Genomic DNA, 22,419 nt, shown 5'->3' on the forward strand with positions numbered 1-22,419 from the left:
CTCCGGGAGTTGGTGATGGACAGGGAGGCCTGGCGTGCTGTGATTCATGGGGTTGTGGAGAGTCGGACACGACTGAGCAACTGAACTGAACTGATCATCATGTAACAGTTTTTGCAGGCTATGGAAATACACACACAAATATCTTACTCTAATACTTTGCCTTCACATCTAGATGATGATAACCTTATGATTACTCATGAGAACAGATCCTGAATTTTCATGTACCATCAAATTTAACTAAGTTTCTGAATTGCAATGATTTCTCATGTATGATAGCATGCAGTGCTTTTCTTTCTGTGACTGGCTTATTTCACTTTCTCCATGTTTAATAACAAGTTACTCTTGTGCCTTTTGGAGATGGCAGGAAATTTTTGCTTTTTAAGTTGAATGTTATGCTAGTGTTTGTGTGTTGTGTGTGTGTATCACATTTGCTTTATCCATTCATTGATAATTAAAGAGAAAAACAGGAAAAAATAATCACCTAATTTTCTTACTACCACTAAAAATTTTTAATTACTACTTTTTAAAAAACTGACCTTTTATTGGTCTTTGAAACAGTTTTAAATATTTTTTACATATGGAAACAAAGTGAATATACATTGTTTTGTATACCAGACAATGTATATTTTGAAATCTACATATTGCATGATCAAAGCCTTTAGATACAGGTTTGATTATAGCTCCTTTGAAATGTCACACCCACTGCACTTAACTCTGATGATTGTCCTATTCATTCTCCCTTGTTCTGTCCAGTTCTAATTTGTTCCCAGTTATTGGCTATAAAAACCTCCATTCACTGCCCCTGTATCAGGGCCTCCTGGCACCACCCCTGCAGTGTTTCCTTTTGGCTGCAAGACCCACTTCCCATCCATTACCCTCACTATTTCCTTCCTGACTGGCCTGGCTGCCTACATGTCTGTTCTCGGCTGTAACAGTTTCAAGGGGCTCCAACCGGCTTATGCTGCTTTCTCTCTTAGGCAGTGAAGATTATGCCCACAGGAGAGCCCAGGCGTGGTGTGGAATGCCAAGGGAGGAGTGACAAGAGACAGCATGGTTGTTAGTGGTGTGGGGCCTGGAGGAAAGCTTAGTGGTGGCAGTGCAAGTGGGGGACTCCTGGTATTCAATTCAGATGTGGAACAAGCATCAGTAATTTGGTTTGTTTCAAGATACAGTTCCGTTCCGTTCCGTCGCTCAGTCGTGTCCAACTCTATGCGACCCCGTGGACTGTAGCCTACCAGGCTTCTCCGTCCATGGGATTCTCCAGGCAAGAATACTGGAGTGGGTTACCGTTTCCTTCGCCAGGGGATCTTCCCGACCCAGGGATTGAACCCGGGTCTCCCGCATTAGAGGCAGATGCTTTAACCTCTGAGGCACCAAGATACAGTAGTTTAATATTATGAATAAAAAAATAGAATGTATATTAGGTTGAACTCTATAAAACTGGCATTTGATCAAATATGAACTGACTGAAAGAATAATCTCTTATGGCTCAAACTAAATGCATATAAGCCTGGACAGGAACAATTTAGTGATAAGAATTAAAGATATGCATTTTCTATTTTCTCCTTAGACATACAAGTTTTAAAAATGGATTTCCTTTATATCTTTCTTGTGAACTTCTCAGTTTTTAAATGTCTGTTATTCATATATTTCATTGCAATGTATTTTATTTCTATATATGAGTAATAATACTCTTCCAAGATGAAAGAACTATGAATATTTAATTCATATTTAACTATGAATATGCTTCATTGCAGACATTTATGTTATTTATAAATTTTTTAATAATATTTTATCATTGATGCCTCTTGTAGCTTAACTGTTAGTTTATCTAGTTTCAATACACTAAGAAAATTTTCTTCCTTTATTGAAGTATAGTTGATTAATCATTTTGTATGTTTTAGGTATATAGCAAAGTGATTCATTCATATATATATGTCTATATCTCTCTATATATACATATATATTCTTTTGCAAATTCTTTTCCTTTAGAAATTATTGCAAGATATTAAATATATTTTCTCTGCTATAGAATAGTTTTTGCTATTTATTTATTTTGTAAATAGTAGTGTGTATATGTTTTTACTTGACTTAGTCATAAACAGTGAAAATTTTGAAGTTTAGGAATCTAATTCTAAAGTAACTTCTAAACAAATTGAATTTCTTTTCTCTTTATCAGTGTATGAATGTGATTTTTTCCTTGTAGCCTCATCCATGATTTCATCAATTTTTTAAACCTTTGAAATTTGTTAATACAGAATAGCACCCAACGCAATCTTATTTACATTTCTTTGAGTACTAGTGAGAGTTTTACTTTTCATGTGACTGTCAGCTATTAGGACTTCTTTTGTGTCAGTAGTCTTAGACGTTTTTCTCATTGTAAATTTGGTATACCATGCTTTCTATCTTTATCTATCTGGAGGAACTAATTTCATAATATAAATATTAGTCATCTGTCTGATATTTTATAACTTGTTTTTCAGTGTGTTTTTAATTTTTATTTTATAGTGCTTATACATCCATATAAGATATCTATGTAGCTGTGTATGCAAACTTTGTACATATACCTGTATCTAAGTATAGTAAGAACTGAATATTATGGATAGTGCCAACTATTTTTCCTCCCTCATTTGTTAATGAGATATTCTTAGAATGACTTTTAGATGTTAAATGTTTGTTTAAATATTATTTTTCTTTCTTTTGGTTTGTTACCCTTTTTGATGTTTAAATATCATTTTGAAACTTTCTTGAGTTTATGATGAGAGGCCATAATCTATGTATTTACAAGTTTATCTGTTGTGCCAACACCATTGACTGAATAATTCACACTGTCCAAACTGGTGTGATATGGTTATGATTCTTCAATAGTCTATTGAGGTTACCCATTTATTCTGGCCCCTTCCTTCCATTCTTTACATAGAGGTTTTTTTAACTCTCTGAAAACAGAAATATGATCAGCTAGAGCTGAATATCCCCCCAGATTTTCTACTGCTCTTAGGGTAAAAAGCAGAATTCTTATTGTGGATTGAAGATTTCATCCTGTTTGGCCTATTTCTCTAGCCTGACCTTAGTCATGCATATTCTCGTCCCCCGGGCCTTGTGTCTCAGGGCCTTTGCACACGGCATTTCCAAAGTCTGGCCTACTCAATTTCAATGATAACTCATATTTTGCAGAGCCTAAATAATCATGATGGTGATGTGTCACATTATCATAGCCGTCTGATATTTCCTTCAAATTAGTTGTCAGAGACGAAACTGTATTTAAAGTTATTTAATGTTGATCTACCTGTATCTACTCTAGATCAAACCTGTAAAACTTCAAAAGTCAGAATTTCTGTTTCACCTCAGACCTTGACTTTGGACTTAGAATATAGTTGATACTCATAGGATATGAGTTACACTCATTAGTTGTGTTACTTGAAGAAATAAATTAATGCATGATATTTTCATAACATATTAATGGCTGTTAGTGAAAATTTTTTTCTTCATAAAACCGAATTTGATAAACGCTTAAATCTGTTCCTTTAAATAGTAACATTTGATAAATTCTTTGGTTATTTTGTTTCTGGATTTTAGGTACCATCAAAAAAAGCCAGTGTGTGAAAGAAATGACACTTCTGTGTCTGAGTTTGTGTTCCTGGGACTTTCTACCTCTAGACCAGTGCAGCATTTCCTCCTCGCCTTCTCTACAGTGTTGTATGTAACAGTTGTTCTAGGGAATCTCCTTGTTGTGTTTGCAGTGACCTTTGACCCTCACCTACATTCCCCCATGTACTTCCTTTTAGCCAACCTCTCATCTATTGATTTGTGTCTTTCTACCTTAACAGTGCCTAAGAGGATCTCTGACCTGTACTCTGGGCACAAAACCATATCCTTCCAGGGGTGTGTCACCCAGATATTTGTTCTTCACACCCTGGGTGGATCTGAGATGGTGCTGCTCACTGCCACGGCCTTAGACCAATATGTGGCCATATGTCAGCCCCTGCACTACCTGACCATCATGAGCCCACGGGTGTGCCTTTTGCTCGTGTGTGGTGCTTGGGCTATTGGCCTGATTCACTCAGTGGTCCAGTTAGCTTTTGTGATCCATTTGCCTTTCTGTGGTCCTAGTGAAATCGACAGCTTTTACTGTGACCTTCCTTGGTTTATCAGACTTGCCTGCATCGATTCCTACAGAATGGAATTCATGGTCACTGCCAACAGTGGGTTCATATCCATGGGCACTTTCTTCTTACTGATTATGTCCTACGTTTTCATTCTGGTCACTGTATGGAGACGCTCTTCAGGTGGCTTGTACAAGGCCTTCTCTACTCTGTCAGCACACATCACTGTGGTGGTTTTGTTCTTTGGACCATGCATCTTTGTTTACATGTGGCCATTTCCCACAGTGACAGTGGATAAGTTTCTTGCCGTTTTAGACTTCTCGGTTACACCCGTCCTGAATCCTGCCATTTACACATTGAGGAACAAGGACATGAAGATGGTGATGAGGAGACTGTGTAGTCAGTTCTTGAGTTGGAAGATCTCTTAAGTAACTCATGGGAGCACAGGTTATTTCAAGCAACTTCATGAAATACAAGTGGTTATATACAAATTTGGGGCTGTTTTTTCTGAAGTTACCATTTTATAATTTAGACCATTGATTATGTTGTTACATTGAATTATCAAGTTAACTCTCTAGATAAAGACTTGTTTGTCAGCCAAATTAAAGCCTCGATAAGTATTTGGATATTTTTGAAAAAACAATGATTATAGACTAGTGTCTACTGAAAGTATGGCCTTATGCATCAGACTGCCTATATTCAATTAATCAACTGAATTTTATTAATTCAATTAAGTAATGTAGAACTTACTTATGCAAATTTTCAGAAAGTTGTGAAATATCTAACTCTAAAATTTAAATGCTGGATATGAATAATTAAATAATAAATAATTATTTATCATAAATTAAATTTATTTTTCTTTCTGAAAGACAGAAATATGTGTCTTTGAGTATTTATGACCTGGGTAAAAAACAGCAAGTGAGAAGTGGAGTAGAGAGAAAATGGATCAGATGCTATAATAGAGACTGACAGATACTGGGAAGGAAAACAAGAAGGAGAACCTCATAAACAGTATGTTTTATGAGTTTGAAAATATGCTTCCCTTGCTTGTTTCATTTCAAATGGACTCAAGTCATCTGCAGTTGACTTAGGACAGGGAAATTTATGTATATGTTGGTATTTCACAATTTTTGAAACTGTGACTTAATCCATCAATGAATATCCCTCAAATATCAAAATGTGTTGATCTGACTATAGCCTGGATGGTATTATTATTATCCAACAACTATTCTATGCAAATTTTTTGCTGACTGTTTTCTCTAGTAACTCATATAACTCTACCGTGTCTCAATACTTGGGTCTTAAATATGTGTTAGTGTGTATGATCTGTGTAAATTACAAAGCCTATTTAATTTTTGGCTTGCTTTGACAGCTAGAAGACTGAGCCAGGTTCACTGTGAAGCTATGAAAGGACCCTGTGTCCTGAGTATTTGCGATCCACAATTCTTTCAGGGTTAGGCAATCAGTTTGTATTTCATATTTTTCCTGTTCACATTATTTTGTTGTTTTGATTTATATTTTTAGTGGATTCTTTTTAGGTACATTCAATTAGAAAGTACAATATAAAGCCAGAACTCTGATTGAGGAATTTGTCTTACTTTTGAAAGTAGCAGGAGAATGGAGAAGACTAAAGTTCTAAGCTCAACAGTTCTGAAAGGCAATACTGAACCACCTGAACTCGATCAGATTGAGGAGCAAAAGATCTATTAGAATCATAATCCAAATGTGGAAGGGATATATCCAAGGAACAGGAGCAAACCTTAAATGTACCAAGTCTTATAAAAATTACACTGCAGAATCAATAGGGTAGTACTTGATCGGACTGAAGTGATCACACCTTAACATTTTATGCCTCAGAGAGGAAGGAGTAGATCATTTCTGAAGGATTTATTATATCAACGCTACATGATCTTTTATATATAATGTGTAACATAGAAAAAATTAATTGTGGAATATGCAAGAAGCAGGGATATGTGATTGATAATTAGTGGGTAATGAGTTAAGAGAAGCAGACCACATAAGACACAATTTGTGAAATTAGAAGAGAGCAAAAAATAAGTTAAAAGATATAGTTAAAAGACATTAAGAAACCGAAAACCTGAAAAAAATTACACAGAGGAACAGAGTATCTCAGAAAGAACCAAGTGATTTTAGAAATGAAAAGGAAATGTGCAATATTATGAATTTAAGAGAGATTCTTTATTAAAATTTGCAAAATACAAAGGATCATGTCATCTTTAGAAAGGAATAGGAAATTTGTAGTATTTCTAGATCCATCGATTTCATATAAATGGATGTAAACTTGTATAAGATTTTAAGGAAGATTTCTGAAGAAAAGTTTTCCTTAATGTAGTAATAAATTATCTATAAGTTCTGAACATAATCTAGTTCTTACAGGCTATTTGAACACTTCAGTGAATTAAGTGGATAGTTTATTCCAAAGCTACATTTTTTGACCTACCTAATCACTGACTCGATGACATGAGTTTGGGTGAACTCCAGGAGTTGGTGATGGACAGGGAGGCCTGGCATGCTGTGATTCATGGGGTCGCAAAGAGTCAGACACGACTGAGCCACTGAACTGAACTGAATGATGAACTGCCTAACCCATTTATGACTAGGAAGGAAAAAAGCAAAATCTCCGAAGGTTGTTGATATAGCCATCTTTGTATTTAATGGGCTTCCCTGATAGCTCAGCTGGCAAAGAATCCACCTGCAATGTGGAAGACCCGGGATCAATCCCTGGTTTGGGAAGATCCCCTGGAGAAGGGAAAGGCTAACCCACTCCAGTATTCTGACCTGGAGAATTCCACGGACTGTATAGTCCATTGGGTTATAAAGAGTTGGACACGACTAAGTGAATTTCACTTCACTTGTATTTTTTTTCAGGTTTAAATCTGATTTTATTTATTATTTATTTATTTTTTTATTAATTTTAATTGGAGGCTAATTACTTTACATATTGTATTGGTTTTGCCATACAGTGACATGAATCTGCCCCGGGTGTACATGCGTTCCCCATTTTGAATCCCCCTCCCACCTCCCTCTCCATCCCATCCCTCTGGGTCATCCCAGTGCACCAGCCCCAAGCATCCTGTATCATGCATCGAACCTGGACTGGCGATTTGTTTCACATATGATAATTTACATGTTTCAATGCCATTCTCCCATATCATCCCACCCTCGCTGTCTCCCACAGAGTCCAAAAGACTGTTTATACATCTGTGTCTCTTTTGCTGTCTCTCACACAGGGTTATTGTTACCATCTTTCTAAATTCCACATCTTTTAAAGATATTACACTGTTTCACAAACGTCTAAAACATGATGAAAGAGAAAAAACTCTCCAGATGAGGATTATGATTCAATTTCCTTTCTGAATATGATTTGAAATATTTAATAATTACTTATATATATATGTTTATAGAAGATAATAGAATGTTATCTAATTGATAGACTAATTTATCATTTTATAAAGATAAATATAGCAATATAATGCACTAACTTATTAAAGAAAACTTTAGAGAAGGCCTATGTAAAATGCTCTGTTAAGAAATTCATTGAATAGAAAATTTCCTGATAGTGTGGTCAGTGTTGTAGTAATAGTAAGAATCAAAATAATTAACATTAAAATTCTTACTAATTTCAAGTCATTCTTGAGACCAATCAAAATCATGTTTATAAAGACTGGCCACATTTCTCAAATAGGAACTCATTTTTGCAATTCTAGAACACTAAAGAATTGATACAAAACTTTCTTCAAGAGATATACATGATTTCTATATGTGAATTGGGGAACTCTTCACAGTTTTCAGTAACAGGATAGGTGTGGCTAATTTAGGGTGCTCACAGAAGACATTCTGATAATTTGAGATGATGAAATACCAACAGAAATCCACAGTCTGTCATCATAGCCACTTAATGGCATTTCTAATCTCTTTGTTTCTTAAAGTATAAATGACTGGATTTAGTAGTGGTGTGATGATAGCATAAAATACAGCAAGGAACTTGCCCACTCAAGTGGTGCTGAGTGGGAAAAGAGAGATGAAGATACAAGGCCAAAGAATAACATGACCATCGTGACATGGGCAGTGCAAGTGGAGAGAGCCTTGGATGCCCTGCCCCTGGATTGATGGCAGACAGTGAGCAGAATATAAAAGTAAGAGATCAGCAGTAGAATGAAGCAGATGGTGGCCAGTACCCCACTGTAAGCATGAATCAACATTTCTAAAACATAAGTGTCCAAGAAAGCTGGCTTGATCACCAATGGAATATCACAGAAAATACTATCCAATTCTCTGGATCCACAGAAAGGCAGTTATATAGTTATAGTTAGTTGGCTTATTGAATGCACAAAGCCAGTGATCCATGATGTCATCACTAGCTGAATGCACATTTGTGTGTTCAGGATGCTAGAGTAATGGAGTGGCTTGCAGATGGCCACATAAAAGTCATAGGCCTTGGACACAAGCAGCACCATTTCACCCCCTCAAAAAAAATGTCCAAAAAAAAAAAAATCTGACACATGCATGCTCTAAGGGAGATGGTCTTGTTTGCTTTGAGAAAGTCTGAGGTCAGTTTAGGAGCGGTTACTGATGAAAGGCATAAGTCAATCAATGAATGAAAGATTGACTAGTATTAAGTACATAGGGGAGTAGAGATGAAGGTCAGCAATAATTAGCAGCACATTGACGATATTGCCTAATATGGTGATTAAGTAAAGTGAGTAAAATATCACTAGGAGGAAGGCCTGGAGGTCCCATAAATCACACAGCCCAAGAAAAATAAATCTGTACACTATGGACTGGTTCAGTTCAGTTCAGTTCAGTCGCTCAGTCGTGTCTGACTCTTTGTGACCCCATGAAATACAGGCTGTTGCTTCTTCCATTTAGTTCAGTTTATTCTAATTTTATCTGAAGAAAAAACATATATTTTCTGAATCAAGCAGTTTTCTTATTTATTGCTGATGGAAGCATTTACTTACATTGTCAATTTGGAAAAAAACTGTCCTTTTCTTGTAAAGCTCAACACTCAAACATCCTGTGGTCCAGCAATTTCAGTCTCATTTGCATGCTTGAGATAAATTCTTACAACTGTATATATGGAGATATTTATAATTATACATATAAACAGGACAGTGGAATATTATTCAGAAACAACATATAAAATACAACTATATTAAATGACAGAAATGTAGCTTTTTGAGACATAGTAATGAAGAAAAAAGAGGTTATCATAATTTTTATAAAGTGAACAGCAATAAAAAATGGTGTATTTTGTAGGGACTTCTATGTATAAGCTATGTATTTTAAATGATGTAAGTAACTCCAGCTGTGGGGAAGTAAGGATCAGGATGAGTATGCACACATTATCAACTGTATGATATTATGAGCTATTTAGGTCTTATATTAGTCATGTTTTTATAGCTATAGTTTTGTTTGTAAATAAACAAGCAAATTCAAAATAGACATTGAGGAATTTGTGGATATACTATGAATAAAGAATTATGATTAATTCAATGCTGTGGCCCTGAAGTTTTACCTGAATATAATCTTCCTGTTGTCTGTAACTGAAGCTATTGATGATACAAGTTTGGCTTAAATCCATTGATTTATCAGGTACCAAGGATGAAAATAAAAAGAAAATTAGAAAATAATAGATGTAGGAGGGGCTTTTAATTTTTTCCAGTGTGGTAAACAGGAATTTATTGAATATTTTCTTACTATGATCTGTGATCACTTTTGAGCACTTCAGTGAAAAAGAAATAGATTGTAGGTGGTGTATGATTTATCAAAGAATAAAAGCTTATGCCTACTTTTTCACCTAATCGTAACGTAATAAGTTGTAAATATTATTTTAGTTAAATTGCAAAGGGCAAAGTATTACTGCTAAGATAATTATATAAAAACTGTATTAATAATACTGTTAAAATAATTATATGAAATAGGTATGTAATTTTCAACTCTACCCTAAGTAGGAAAAGTAAGCCTAAAGATTCTAAGAGCATAGTTGAAAATCAAATGAGTTAGAGCAGAACTCACACACAAAAAATCAAATGTTAGGACAATTAAAAATAAAAATAAATGGGACATTTTATTTTCTTCTTTGAGTTGCTAATTTCACGTCATGGGAAAGCTAAAACTTTCTCTTTGTCTCTCTCTCTCTGAATACCTCCCATATGCTAGAATTTTCACCCATATTGTCTAAAATAATCTTCACAATAACCAAATAAAATAAAATAAGTGAAATATTTGTTACTATTCTGAGTTTGGCTCCCAGTGTAACCTGTTAGAGTCTCAGAGCTGGGACATAGCTTGACTGGAGCGCAATCCTGATTCTCTCTGATGCCAGTCCTTCATCTGTGCGGTCAGTCTGTGTCTCCTGTTCAGTTCCAAGAGCATAATTCCATTTCCAGGGTGACTATTGACTATTATAGGCTTTGAAAGATTTCTCTCCATAATCTCTATCAGGTTCGTTCCTGAGTTAAATTAGTAACTATCACTTTTCTCAATATTTGGAAATTTCTGTTAATTACAGTTACAGATCTATGCCTAGAACATAGTTTTCCTGAAGTCAAGAAAACTGAAGGCCCTGATGACTGTGGATCTGTGAGGACCTGAATACTACCTCAAAGAGGGCATCTACATAGCTGTGAGATTGTGTACTCATTTTGATTATGTAGAGAGTCCAGAAGGCCCACGAATACCTTGGAAGAAATCTTTGATGTTTTTGAACGTTATGCAACAATTCCTAACCTTTCTAATTAGTGTGCATGGAAATATGGCATTAAAACATTGTCTTCAATATGATAAGGAAGGGAACTAAGGGTGAAGTTAAGCAATTTAAGGTGCAGAGTGTATCTCCTTACCAGAGAGACACCATATTTGACCACATTTCTTCCCAAGAATAAAACATTGTCCATATTCTAAATAGAATCTGAAACGGAATCATATTGCATCAAAACAAAGAATCTACCTTCTGCTGTGACCAGCATTCATTGGGGAGTGTGAGGCATTTATTTAGTATAGAGAGAGGCCTCTGGAGTAGGAAATTTTTCAAGCTACTCATGCTATGTTCCTTTGAGACCACTTGATTCTGGTCTCTCTGAATTAAGAACATCATCTGGAAAGTGTGCCTTTTGTCAGGGTGAGAACTGGTGAGGACAACAATACAAGTTCTAATGGTGGAGTTAAGCACAGTTTTAAAACATCTCTTTGATTAACTTTTTAACAAAGAAAAGCATTATCCCAGAACTAAGTTGACGTCCCTAGTCCCAGATGACTTGGGTGAGTGGACATGGGCTGATGAGCAGAGGGAGAGGGACTCGGCAGTGCGTGCTCAGTGGCTCCCTCAGTGCTGAACACCAAGCATGCCCGCTGTAGAGCAGTCAGTCGTGAACTGGGGTTTTAAGGAAGAATAGAGAGAAATTTTAAAGTGTTAAAAGTTTCTCTGATTATGTGAGCAATGATCATGATTGAAAAACGGGCACGAGGCAATATTGGGGCTTCCCAAGTGGCTCCCAAAGAATCTCCTGCCAATGCAGGAGACACAAGAGAGATGGGTATGATAGTGGATGGGGAAGAGCCCTAGTATAGGAAATGACAACTAACTCTAGTATTCTTGCAGGCATAATCTTTTGGACAGAGGAACCTGGCAAGCTATGGTCCATGGGGTCACAAAGAGTTCGACACAACTAAGCGCTCTCAACAAAAGGGCAATATTAACAGTATTATTCAAAATAACAAAACAATAAGGGAAGCTTACCTCTTATTTTCATTTATAAAATATTATATGATTTAGTCTTATGGACAAGAATCCAGCACTTTAGTAGTCTGAGAAGGAAACATGATAGTGTGTCTCTATCTGCCCATTGCTGTCACTTTTTATCAGAAGAATAAACTTGTTCACATATTGGTGGTTATGGTTTCAGTTTGTTTTCTATGCAGTTACATACCAACATGTGCACTTTTAAATATATAATATGGAGGAATCTTTTTCTTTGAAAGATATACAGTATTGACGGATATTTTAAATTCCAGTTACTCTAAAATAATATGCTTAAATATATTTTGTTCAATGTATATGGTTGTTTTTAGAGAAATTAAGAGAAAATTTATGTAACTACACATTTTTAGTGTTCTTTTCACACTTTGAGAATGAATGGTTAGGGTTTGGAAAGCAGACATGAAAACAGTGACGTAGAAGAGTGAGATTATTACATTTGACATTAACCATGTACATAGTGTCAGTGATGTCAATCCACCACTGGTCAACTTGGTTGATGATCAGGCAAAGGAGGGTCCTCTGTCTTGACACAGTTTCGAAACATCTGTACATTAAACTTTAGCTGACTATGTTTAGGAATGGAAACCAGAGATAATAACCCTTCAAGCCATTTATTTAGGTTCTGTTGTATGAATATCTTTAACATAGGGGAATACAAACATTTAATTATGATAACTACATTAAAATAACCTTGAATATGGGGTTGGGTGGAGAAGGAAATGGCAGCCCATTCCAGTATTATTGCCTGGAGAATCCCAGGGACAGGGGAGCCTGGTGGCCTGCCACCTATGGGGTCGCAGAGAGTCAGACACGGTTGAAGCTACTTAGCAGCAGCAGCATGGAGTTGAGAGAGCTCAGAGTCAAATACCTTCATCTCAGCTCCACATCAGCTCATCAAGAATGGGTGGCTAAAATGCAGCATATCTACAGGGTGACTTTCTATTCATTTTCTTCCCTTCTCATTGTTAGAGATTTTTTTGCTAAACAGACATTTCACTATTTCTCAGTGATTGGAGACTCTGGACAGGTTCCCAGGGTTTATCTAAACTTCACGGTTACTTCCTCTCTATCTAGTGTATCTATTTATATGTTTTAGGGAGTAAATGAATCTTGTGTTTCAGCTCCACCGAGTTAGGAGACACAACAAGTGGAGGAGGTGGACATTCTATTCAATTAATGAAGGTGTTAATATTGTTATTCTTATACTCCTGTGACTTCTAGGACATGGGGCTTTTAAAGAAACCAAACGGGGCAACCAATGAAAGAGTAATCTAAAGAAACCTCTAGCCTGATTAAAACAACTTTAAATAAAGACAAACATTTGGAAGACAGTTTGGTAGAGCTTTACAAATCTAATGATAGTATTGCCATATGATAAAGTAATAGTACTGCTGGGCATTTACCAAACTGAGTTAAAAATTCTGTTTATACAAAATCTGCATTTGAACAATTGTTGCAGCTTTATCCATAATTACCAAAAACTAGAGCCATCCAAGACATCCTTCAATCTGTTAATGGTTAAGTAAAGTGTGGTACACTTGTACAATGGAATATTATTTGGTAATAAACAGAAATAATCTATTATGTCATGAAAAGATATACAGGATCCTTAAGTGTCTATTGCTACATAAAGGAAGCCAATCTGAAAAGTCTATGTGCTGTGTGATTCCACCTGTATGAAATGCAAAACTATGGATACAGTGTTAGGTGGTTAGGTGGTGGTTAGGTGGTTGTCAGGGGTTCATGGCATAAGGGAAATGAATGAATAAGTTACACCCAGGAGATTTTAGTACAGTGAAATTATTTTTTATGATACTGTAACTTTGAATATATTTTCTAAGACATTTGCTGTGTCTTCTGTGGGTGCCTGAATGGAATGACAGCCTAACAACAACGAGCTTGTGTTTGTTTCTAATACTGTTATCCAGTTAAAGGAACCAGGGATCTTTAGAGAAATGGCTATTGTAGGAATAGGAAATAAAGATGCCAGATAAGCCAGGAGCATCTTTTGGTCCCAGAAAATAAGGGGATGATCAAACATACATAAGGGCTTCCCTGGTGGCTCAGAGGTTAAAGCGTCTGCCTCCAATGCGGGAGACCCAGGTTCGATCCCTGGGTCGGGAAGATCCCCTGGAGAAGGAAATGGTAACCCACTCCAGTATTCTTGCCTGGAGAATCCCATGGACGGAGAAGCCTGGTAGGCTACAGTCCACGGGGCTGCAAAGAGTCGGACACGACTGAGCGGCTGAACGGAAGGGAACGGAAACATACATAAACTCACAATACTTGATGCAGGTATACATCAAAGAAGCTTAAGAGCCTAATGAAAATAAAATTCCCAAGAGCAGTTTCAGATTATAATCCAAATTATAAATACCCATGATTTGATACTGATGTAAATGATTGAATAAATTAGTACATGGGGTAGAAGAGTAACCACCCATGCAGGAGAATTAGAGATAAATTATGAAGCACACTACCCTAATCGAGGGGAACATAGCTACTCATTCCTTAAGTATGGGCTGAGTGTACTGACTTTCCTCAAAATGCAGTGTGGAGAGTAAGGAAAGTAAATCTACAATGAGGCAACCTGAGAAACATTTCAGTCAGGTGACCAAGGTCAGCATCAACAGATATAAATCATGGTGATGATATAGACATTTGATGGGAGGTGTCAAAATGGCAGACCACCTGTGGTATGCTTGTACTGAACCCATAACTCTGGTGTAATCATGAGAAAATGCCAAATACATTTCAGTGGGGTGATACCCTTCCTACTTTGCAGCTCCTCACAAAGTTAAACAGAATTACCATAAAACTCATCAATTATGCTCCTATTTTATAATCCCAAAGAATTAAAAACAAGTATTAAAACAAAATCTTGTATGTGAACATTACTAGGTAGAAGTGATGATTCCACAATATAATGAAAGCCTAAATGCCATCAGTTTGTAGCTTTCAAATGATTGATTTTACCTTATGTTAATTTTACCTTGATAAGATAAAAGTGAAGTGAAGTGAAATTGCTCAGTCATGTCCGACTCTTTGCGACCCCAGAACTATAGCCTGTCAGGCTCCTCTGTCCATGAGATTTTCCAGGCAAGAATACTGGAGTGGGTTGCCATTTTCTTCTCCATATATAAAATGCAACGCTAAAGAGATAAATGAGTAAATATTATTTTCCATTATGAATTAGGATTTTAGTTTCCACCTTTTTTTAAGCTCATTTTTAAAAAATCATGATAGGGAAATATGTACTTATATAAAAGAGAATGCTATTGTTCCAACATAAAGTTTTTGCTTATTTCTCTCTAGGCTAGATGTTATGTAGAAATTAGTCTAATTTTTTGTAAAATGAGAATAATAGCAGTTTAACAAAAATCAATTTTTTGAAACAATCTGTTGAAATGGAGCTCTTATAATAATGTTAAATGATATAAGAATTGTGATATTTGGTCTTCTGTGTGTATACATTACTTTTCTGAGCAGCGTTATAGAGTTAGATACATTCAGTATGTCTAGATTTAGTTCATGAATAAAGAATACACAGGGCTGAATGCTAAGACACACATTCTGTCCCTTTTCTACTATTAACTGGTAAATTACAACTTTATTTCTTCATCTGATGGGGAAGAATATTGTATTTCCATCTCACCATTTAAATAATAAATGAGATAGTATAGGTATAATATTCAGAAAAACAAAAAGCTTAATAGACATATGAGCTCATTTTTTTTAATATGTTATAGCATTGATCCAAAAAAGAGGCAGCATCGGTATAGGGATTAAATTCCTGATTCAGAATATTATTTCATTTGAATATTAGTTTTGACTTTAGCATATTGACCTTTGCCAACATATTTAATTTCTATTTTCCTAGATATTATTATGGCTAAAATGTGTTTGGAAGTGAAGTGGAAGTGAAGTGAAGTTGCTCAGTCGTGTCCGACTCTTTGCAACCCCATGGACTGTAGCCTACCAGGCTTCTCCATGCATGGGGTTTTCCAGGCAAGGGGACTGGAGTGGGTTAATATTTCCTTCTCCAGGGGATCTTGCGACCCAGGAATCGAACCCGGGTTTCCTGCATTGCAGGCAGACGCTTTACTCTCTGAGCCACTAGGGAGGTGCTAAAATGTGTTTGGTAATTATATAAATGAGGTAAAAGCAGGTATAGGGTTTCTAGGAATAGTCCAGGAATATGCTTACAATAGAATAGTAAATAATTTTTACTAATGAGTGTCTTAATAGGCATTCCTTTTTCACTGGTATTGGTCTAAGTGATATTTAATTTATTAATAGATATTCAAATGTTAGGAGATGCTGAGTTTCCTTGAAGATGCTGTTGTCATCATTTATTAACCATAGCTTCCTTTGTTTCCCATTTACTTTTTCAATCAGACTTCTAATATTTTTTCTTCTCTTAATGCTATGGGAATTCAAGGTAGAGATCTCATAATTAACAGCCTGGGAATTCAGGTCACTGAGTCATCAAAGGGTCATCCAATGCTGTTGTTAAAGCTGGAGTAACTGTAAGGAGAACTAACCACAGAGATCAAAGGGGGAACCAGTTTTTAAGAGATTCTATTATAGTGAAAATATTGTTTCTTGGGATTTGTTTTTTGGGGAGGTCAGGTAAGTGGAGAGAGTATAATTTAAGTGAATAACCTGTTAAAATCACCAGCTCTTTCCCCTATATGAGCAGAATACAGCAACTCTACTACAACATTACAAAACTTCTCCCCATGTACCTGGCCTCCAGCTCTTTCTTATCTGTTTTTCAATTCAATACGCATTTGCTGAACCTTGTTGAATACACAAGTGCCAATCTTTCCAAAGGTAAATTCAAGTTGTCATTTCAGGTTGTGTGCAGCTCTTCATACACCTAAATTGTATTTTAATTTACAGGGAAATTTTTGGACATGGATTATATTTCACTAAGTACTAGAAAGGACCTTGGGAATTGATTTTGATGTGAATCATCTTTGACATGTTGCTCATGGAAATTTCTAGAATGACAATTGCTTTTTAAAAAATTCTACTAGCATGAGTTTTCTTTGGGAATAATATAAAAAAATCATTGTGTTTAATAAGAAACTATTATTGTCAATTTTCGAGGCATATGTATGTGCACACCCACAGCCATCCAAACCCTTGCCTTCTCTCCTAAATCCACAAAACTTCATCTGGTCAGGATTTCTGTTTAAGACATAGTTCCTGCTCTTAAGAAGCTCATACTCCTAGCAGTGGAGACAGAGCAACTGTGGTTAGTCACTCAGTTGTTCCTGACTCTTTGCGACCCCATGGACTGAAGCCCACCAGGCTCCTCTGTTCGTGGGGATTCTCCAGGCAAGAACACTGGAGGGAGTAGCCTATACCTTCTCCAGGGGAACTTCCCAGCCCAGGAATTGAGCAGAGGTCCCCTGCCTTGCAGGCAGATTCTTTACCAGCTGAGCTACCCGGGAAACCCACAGAGCGACTAGCCAATTGTAAATTATAACATAAAAAAGAATATGAGACTGTCAGTAGTAAGATGTGATAGCAAAATGGAGGAATATCTCAGGAAGACTGGAGGAGAGAGGGGGACATTGTTGAGTAACAATTGACAGAATTTCTAGAACAAAAAGTAATCAGCTGCGTGAAAAAGGAAAGCTATAGTACAGAACAAAAATACGGGTAACCTTGATATTAATGAAAGAACACGTGTCCTTGTCGTTCAGGTTTGTGAGGCAGAGAGGTGAGATAAGGGGCTGGGACAATGAACTGTCGACAGTCCCATTATGTGCCTTGTTGAGACGTTGTGAAGACAGACGTTACTGAGGGTTTGTAGCCGTGAGCAGGCAAAACAAGACTCAGGAACCTTCCCTAGAACGCTGTTGCAACTCCTGCTCCCCTCTCAGCTGTCACGGCATCCTGCTTGCTTCTGTTCTCTCTGTCTCTCTCCTCTGCTCGTCCTCGTCTTTTCTGTCTCCTCTCTTTTCTTTCCTTTTCCTTTCTTCTTCTTCCTGATTAGCACCAGTCAGCTAAACGATAGATATGCTTTAAAGAAACTAGCAGTTTCTTGACTCAGCTATTAAAAAGAATGCATTTGAAACAGTTCTAATGAGGTGGATGAAACTGGAGCCTATTAATACAGAGCGAAGTAAGTCAGAAAAATAGCAATACAGTATATTGACGCATATATTTAGAAAGATGGTAACGATGACCCTATATGCGAGACAGTAAAAGAGACACAGATGTGAAGAACAGACTGTTGGACACTGTGGGGGAAGGCGAGGGTGGGATGATTTGAGAAAATAGCACTGAAACATGTTTAAAAAGAAAAAAAGAAACTAGCAGTAGACTGTCACAAATAGAAGGTTTTAACGTGGTCATTGATTTCTTATAGAGAACATATTTTGTTAAGGAGCTATTGTGATTTTTTTTATGAGTAAGCAGTTGTTTACTCACTTGTAAAACTAATTTTTAAATATTTGACAAAATGGTACTGCCTTCACTACAGTCTGAATTTGAAGGGTTGCATGTTCATCTGAGCCTCTTACTCTGTGTTTTATCAATACATTTCATTTTTAAGTCAAAAGCCAATATCAGGTTGTTTTAGACCATTTAAATAATACAGAAATATAGGCCAGAGGAAATAAAAGCCATATGTAGTCCTATTTTTTAGGATTCACTATTGGTAATATTTAATATGCAGTCTTAGAACTTTTTTCCAAGCACAAACGTATTTTCATAAAAATAATTTTTTGCTGTTAGAGGTTCTCACTTTAGTTTAGTATTTGGATGGTTTCTAGGTACTTGAATAAATATAATAAACTGACATCAACATTATACCAATTTAAGACATAGTACTGGTGAAAGCCTTCCTCAGTGATCAATGCAAAGAAATAGAGGAAAACAACAGAATAGGAAAAACAAGAGACCTCTTCAAGAAAATTAGAGATTCCAAGGGAACTTTTCATGCAAAGATGGGCTCGATAAAGGACAGAAATGGTATGGACCTAACAGAAGCAGAAGATATTAAGAAGAGGTGGCAGGAATACACAGAAGAACTGTACAAAAAAGATCTTCCCGACCAAGATAGTCACGATAATGTGATCACTGACCTAGAGCCAGACATCTTGGAATGTGAAGTCAAGTGGGCCTTAGAAAGCATCACTACGAACAAAGCTAGTGGAGGTGATGGAATTCCAGTTGAGCTATTTCAAGTCTTGAAAGATGATGCTGTGAAAGTGCTGCACTCAATATGCCAGCAGATTTGGAAAACTCAGCAGTGGCCACAGGACTGGAAGAGGTCAGTCTTCATTCCAATCCCAAAGAAAGGCAATGCCAAAGAATGCTCAAACTACCGCACAATTGCACTCATCTCACACGCTAGTAAAGTCATGCTCAAAATTCTCCAAGCCAGGCTTCAGCAGTATGTAAATCGTGAACTCCCAGATGTTCAAGCAGGTTTTAGAAAAGGCAGAGGCACCAGAGATCAAATTGCCAACATCCGCTGGATCATGGAGAAAGCAAGAGAGTTCCAGAAAAACATCTATTTCTGCTTCATTGACTATGCCAAAGCCTTTGACTGTGTGGATCACAATAAACTGTGGAACATTCTGAAAGAGATGGGAATCCCAGACCACCTGACCTGCCTCTTGAGAAACCTGTATGCAGGTCAGGAAGCAACAGTTAGAACCGGTCATGGAACAACAGACTGGTTCCAAATAGGAAAAGGTGTACGTCAAGGTTGTATATTGTCACCTTGCTTATTTAACTTATATGCAGAGTACATCATGAGGAACGCTGGGCTGGAAGAAGCACAAGCTGGAATCAAGATTGCTGGGAGAAATATCAATAACCTTAGATATGCAGATGACACTACCCTCATGGCAGAAAGTGAAGAGGAACTCAAAAGCCTCTTGATGAAAGTGAAAGAGGAGAGTGAAAATGTTGGCTTGAAGCTCAACATTCAGAAAACAAAGATCATGGCATCTGGTCCCATCACTTCATGGGAAATAGATGGAAAAACAATGGAAACAGTGTCAGACTTTGTTTTTTTGGGCTCCAAAATCACTGCAGATGCTGATTGCAGCCATGAAATTAAAAGACGCTTGCTCCTTGGCAGGAAAGTTATGACCAACCTTGATAGTATATTAAAAAGCAGAGACATTACTTTGCCGACCAAGGTCCGTCTAGTCAAGGCAATGGTTTTTCCCGTGGTCATGTATGGATGTGAGAGTTGGACTGTGAAGAAAGCTGATCGCCGAAGAATCGATGCTTTTGAACTGTGGTGTTGGAGAAGACTCTTGAGAGTCCCTTATACTGCAAGGAGATCCAACCAGTCCATTCTAAAGGAGATCAATCCTGGATGTTCATTGGAGGGACTGATGCTAAAGCTGAAACTCCAATACTTTGGCCACCTCATGAGACGAGTTGACTCACTGGAAAAGACTCTGATGCTGGGAAAGGTTGGGGGCGGGAGGAGAAGGGGACGACGGAGAATGAGATGGCTGGATGGCATCACCGACTCTGTGGACATGAGTTTGAGTGTACTCCGGGAGTTGGTGATGGACAGGGAGGCCTGGCGTGCTGTGATTCATGGGGTCGCGGAGAGTCGGACACGACTGAGCGACTGAACTGAACTGAACTGGTCATCATGTAACAATTTTTGCAGGAATCAATGCCAGCTATGAATATACATACACAGATATCTTTATTACTTTAGACTTTGCACATAGGTGATGATAATATTATTACTCATAAGAACAGGACCTCAATTTTCATGTAACATCAAATTTAACTAGATTAGTTCCTGAATTGCCAAGGTTGGAAAGCTCTTTTTCTAGGACTGCACAAGCCCCAACAAATGATGATTAACATAGGCTTTTTCAGATAGGTTACAATGTTATTATGCAGTAACAAAAAACTTTCATGCAAGTGGCTATAACAGATTTTTATTTTTTCAGAAAATTTGAGGTATAATTGTCACAAATATTTTGTGTATTTAAGGTGTACAACTTGATGTTTTGATATAGGTCTATTATACATTGTGTATATCAAATAATTTTTGTTATATGTCTATATTATATATGACAAATGATTACCAGTAATTGTCAAATAACTACCACAATCAAGCTAATGAATGTATCCACAGCTTGGCACAGTTCCCACTGTTTTGTGTGTGAAGACACTTCAGATTTACCTTTCAGCAAATTTCAAGTATAAACACAACTTGTGCATTAGGTCTCCAGCACTTATTCACCTTGATATGTGAAATTTTGCCTCTTTTGACCAACATCTCCCCATTTCACCCTCCCCTTAGGCCCCGAAAACCACAATTTTACTCTTTGCTTCCATGAATTGGACTCTTTTAGATGTTTCATATGTGATACAATGCAGTGTCTTGCTTTCTATGACTGGCTTATTACACTTTTCTCCGCTTTTAATCACCTTGTTGCAAATGGCCGGATTTTTTTTTTTTTAGAATGAATTATATTTTGGTATGTGTGTGTGTGTTGTGTTGTGTGTGTATATCACATTTGCTTTAACTGTTCATTCATCACCAGAAATTATGTCTGTTTCCATAATTTGGTTAATGTGAGTAATGCTGCAATGAACATGGGAGTGTCAATATCTCTTCAAGATACTGATTCCATTTCCTTTGCATATATAAGAAGTGAAATTGTTACATGAAAAGATGTAATTTTAATGCTTTGAGAACCTCAGTACTTTTTCCAAAATGGAAGGCATAGTGTTATTTTCATGTTCTTTCTTGTGTCCCCTAAATTGAAAATCTTTCCAGATCTGTAAATATATAGAACTATTCATTTAATTTTTATAGCTTCATAATATTGGAAATTCATTTTCATCTGTCTCTTTTTCTCTTTCTTTGTTCCCTGTCAGTTGGTGAACAGATGACTGTGAGCCTCCTAATCACTCGGGTACTGAGGCTAGGCGTCTGTCAGTATGTTCCTGGGTCACTTGTACGTGCTGTCATTGTTCCTGCTGCAGTGCCTGTGCACATCTCCACTTTTTCAAGCTTACTCTCCTTGCCCAGTTACTATATTGACCTCTGCATCAAATATAATCTTTTGTTTGACTAATGCCAATATTTTGCCTTTCTTACTGAACTATAACAGATGAAGAGTGCATTATTAATGGATTTTTAATGTTTAGAAAGTTTAGAAAAGAGAAAAACAGGAAAAAAATAATCACCTAGTTTTTCTAATACTAATACAAATATTTATCAGTATTTTTTTAAACTGAACTTTCTTTTGGTCTTTGAAACAATTTATTTTTTACATTTGGAAACAAGGTAAATGTGCATTGCTTTGTATACCAGACAATGTATGTTTTAAAATCTACACGTTTCATGATCAAAGCCTTAGACAGAAGCCTGATGACAGCTCCTTTGAAACGCCACACCCGTCGCAGTTAACTCTGCTGACTGTTCCATTCGTTCTCTCTTGTTCTGGCCAATTCTTTTTCTGTTACTGGCTATAAAATCCTCCACTCACTGCCCCTGTATCAGGGCCTTCTGGCACCACC

At 36.7% G+C, this 22,419-nt stretch overlaps 1 protein-coding gene and 1 long non-coding RNA gene across 2 annotated transcripts; both read left to right on the plus strand.

Annotated features, from left to right (window-relative positions):
* The first annotated feature begins 1,050 nt into the window (after positions 1 to 1,050).
* LOC148776869 (olfactory receptor 4F6-like) lies at positions 1,051 to 4,531 on the plus strand. Its single transcript, XM_088840244.1, has 2 exons — positions 1,051 to 1,154; positions 3,577 to 4,531. Exons 1-2 carry the CDS (start codon positions 1,051 to 1,053, stop codon positions 4,529 to 4,531), a joined length of 1,059 nt encoding a protein of 352 aa, XP_088696370.1.
* Positions 4,532 to 10,679: 6,148 nt separating this feature from the next.
* Positions 10,680 to 12,012, plus strand: LOC148776870 (uncharacterized). Its single transcript, XR_016038333.1, has 2 exons — positions 10,680 to 10,752; positions 11,728 to 12,012. It is a non-coding gene; the product is annotated as an uncharacterized LOC148776870 (long non-coding RNA).
* Positions 12,013 to 22,419: the final 10,407 nt, after the last annotated feature.

This window comes from Moschus berezovskii, chromosome 9 (genome assembly GCF_049115385.1).
Source record: "Moschus berezovskii isolate FMDL1 chromosome 9, NW_MosBer_1.0, whole genome shotgun sequence".
Taxonomy (NCBI): Eukaryota; Metazoa; Chordata; class Mammalia; order Artiodactyla; family Moschidae; genus Moschus; species Moschus berezovskii.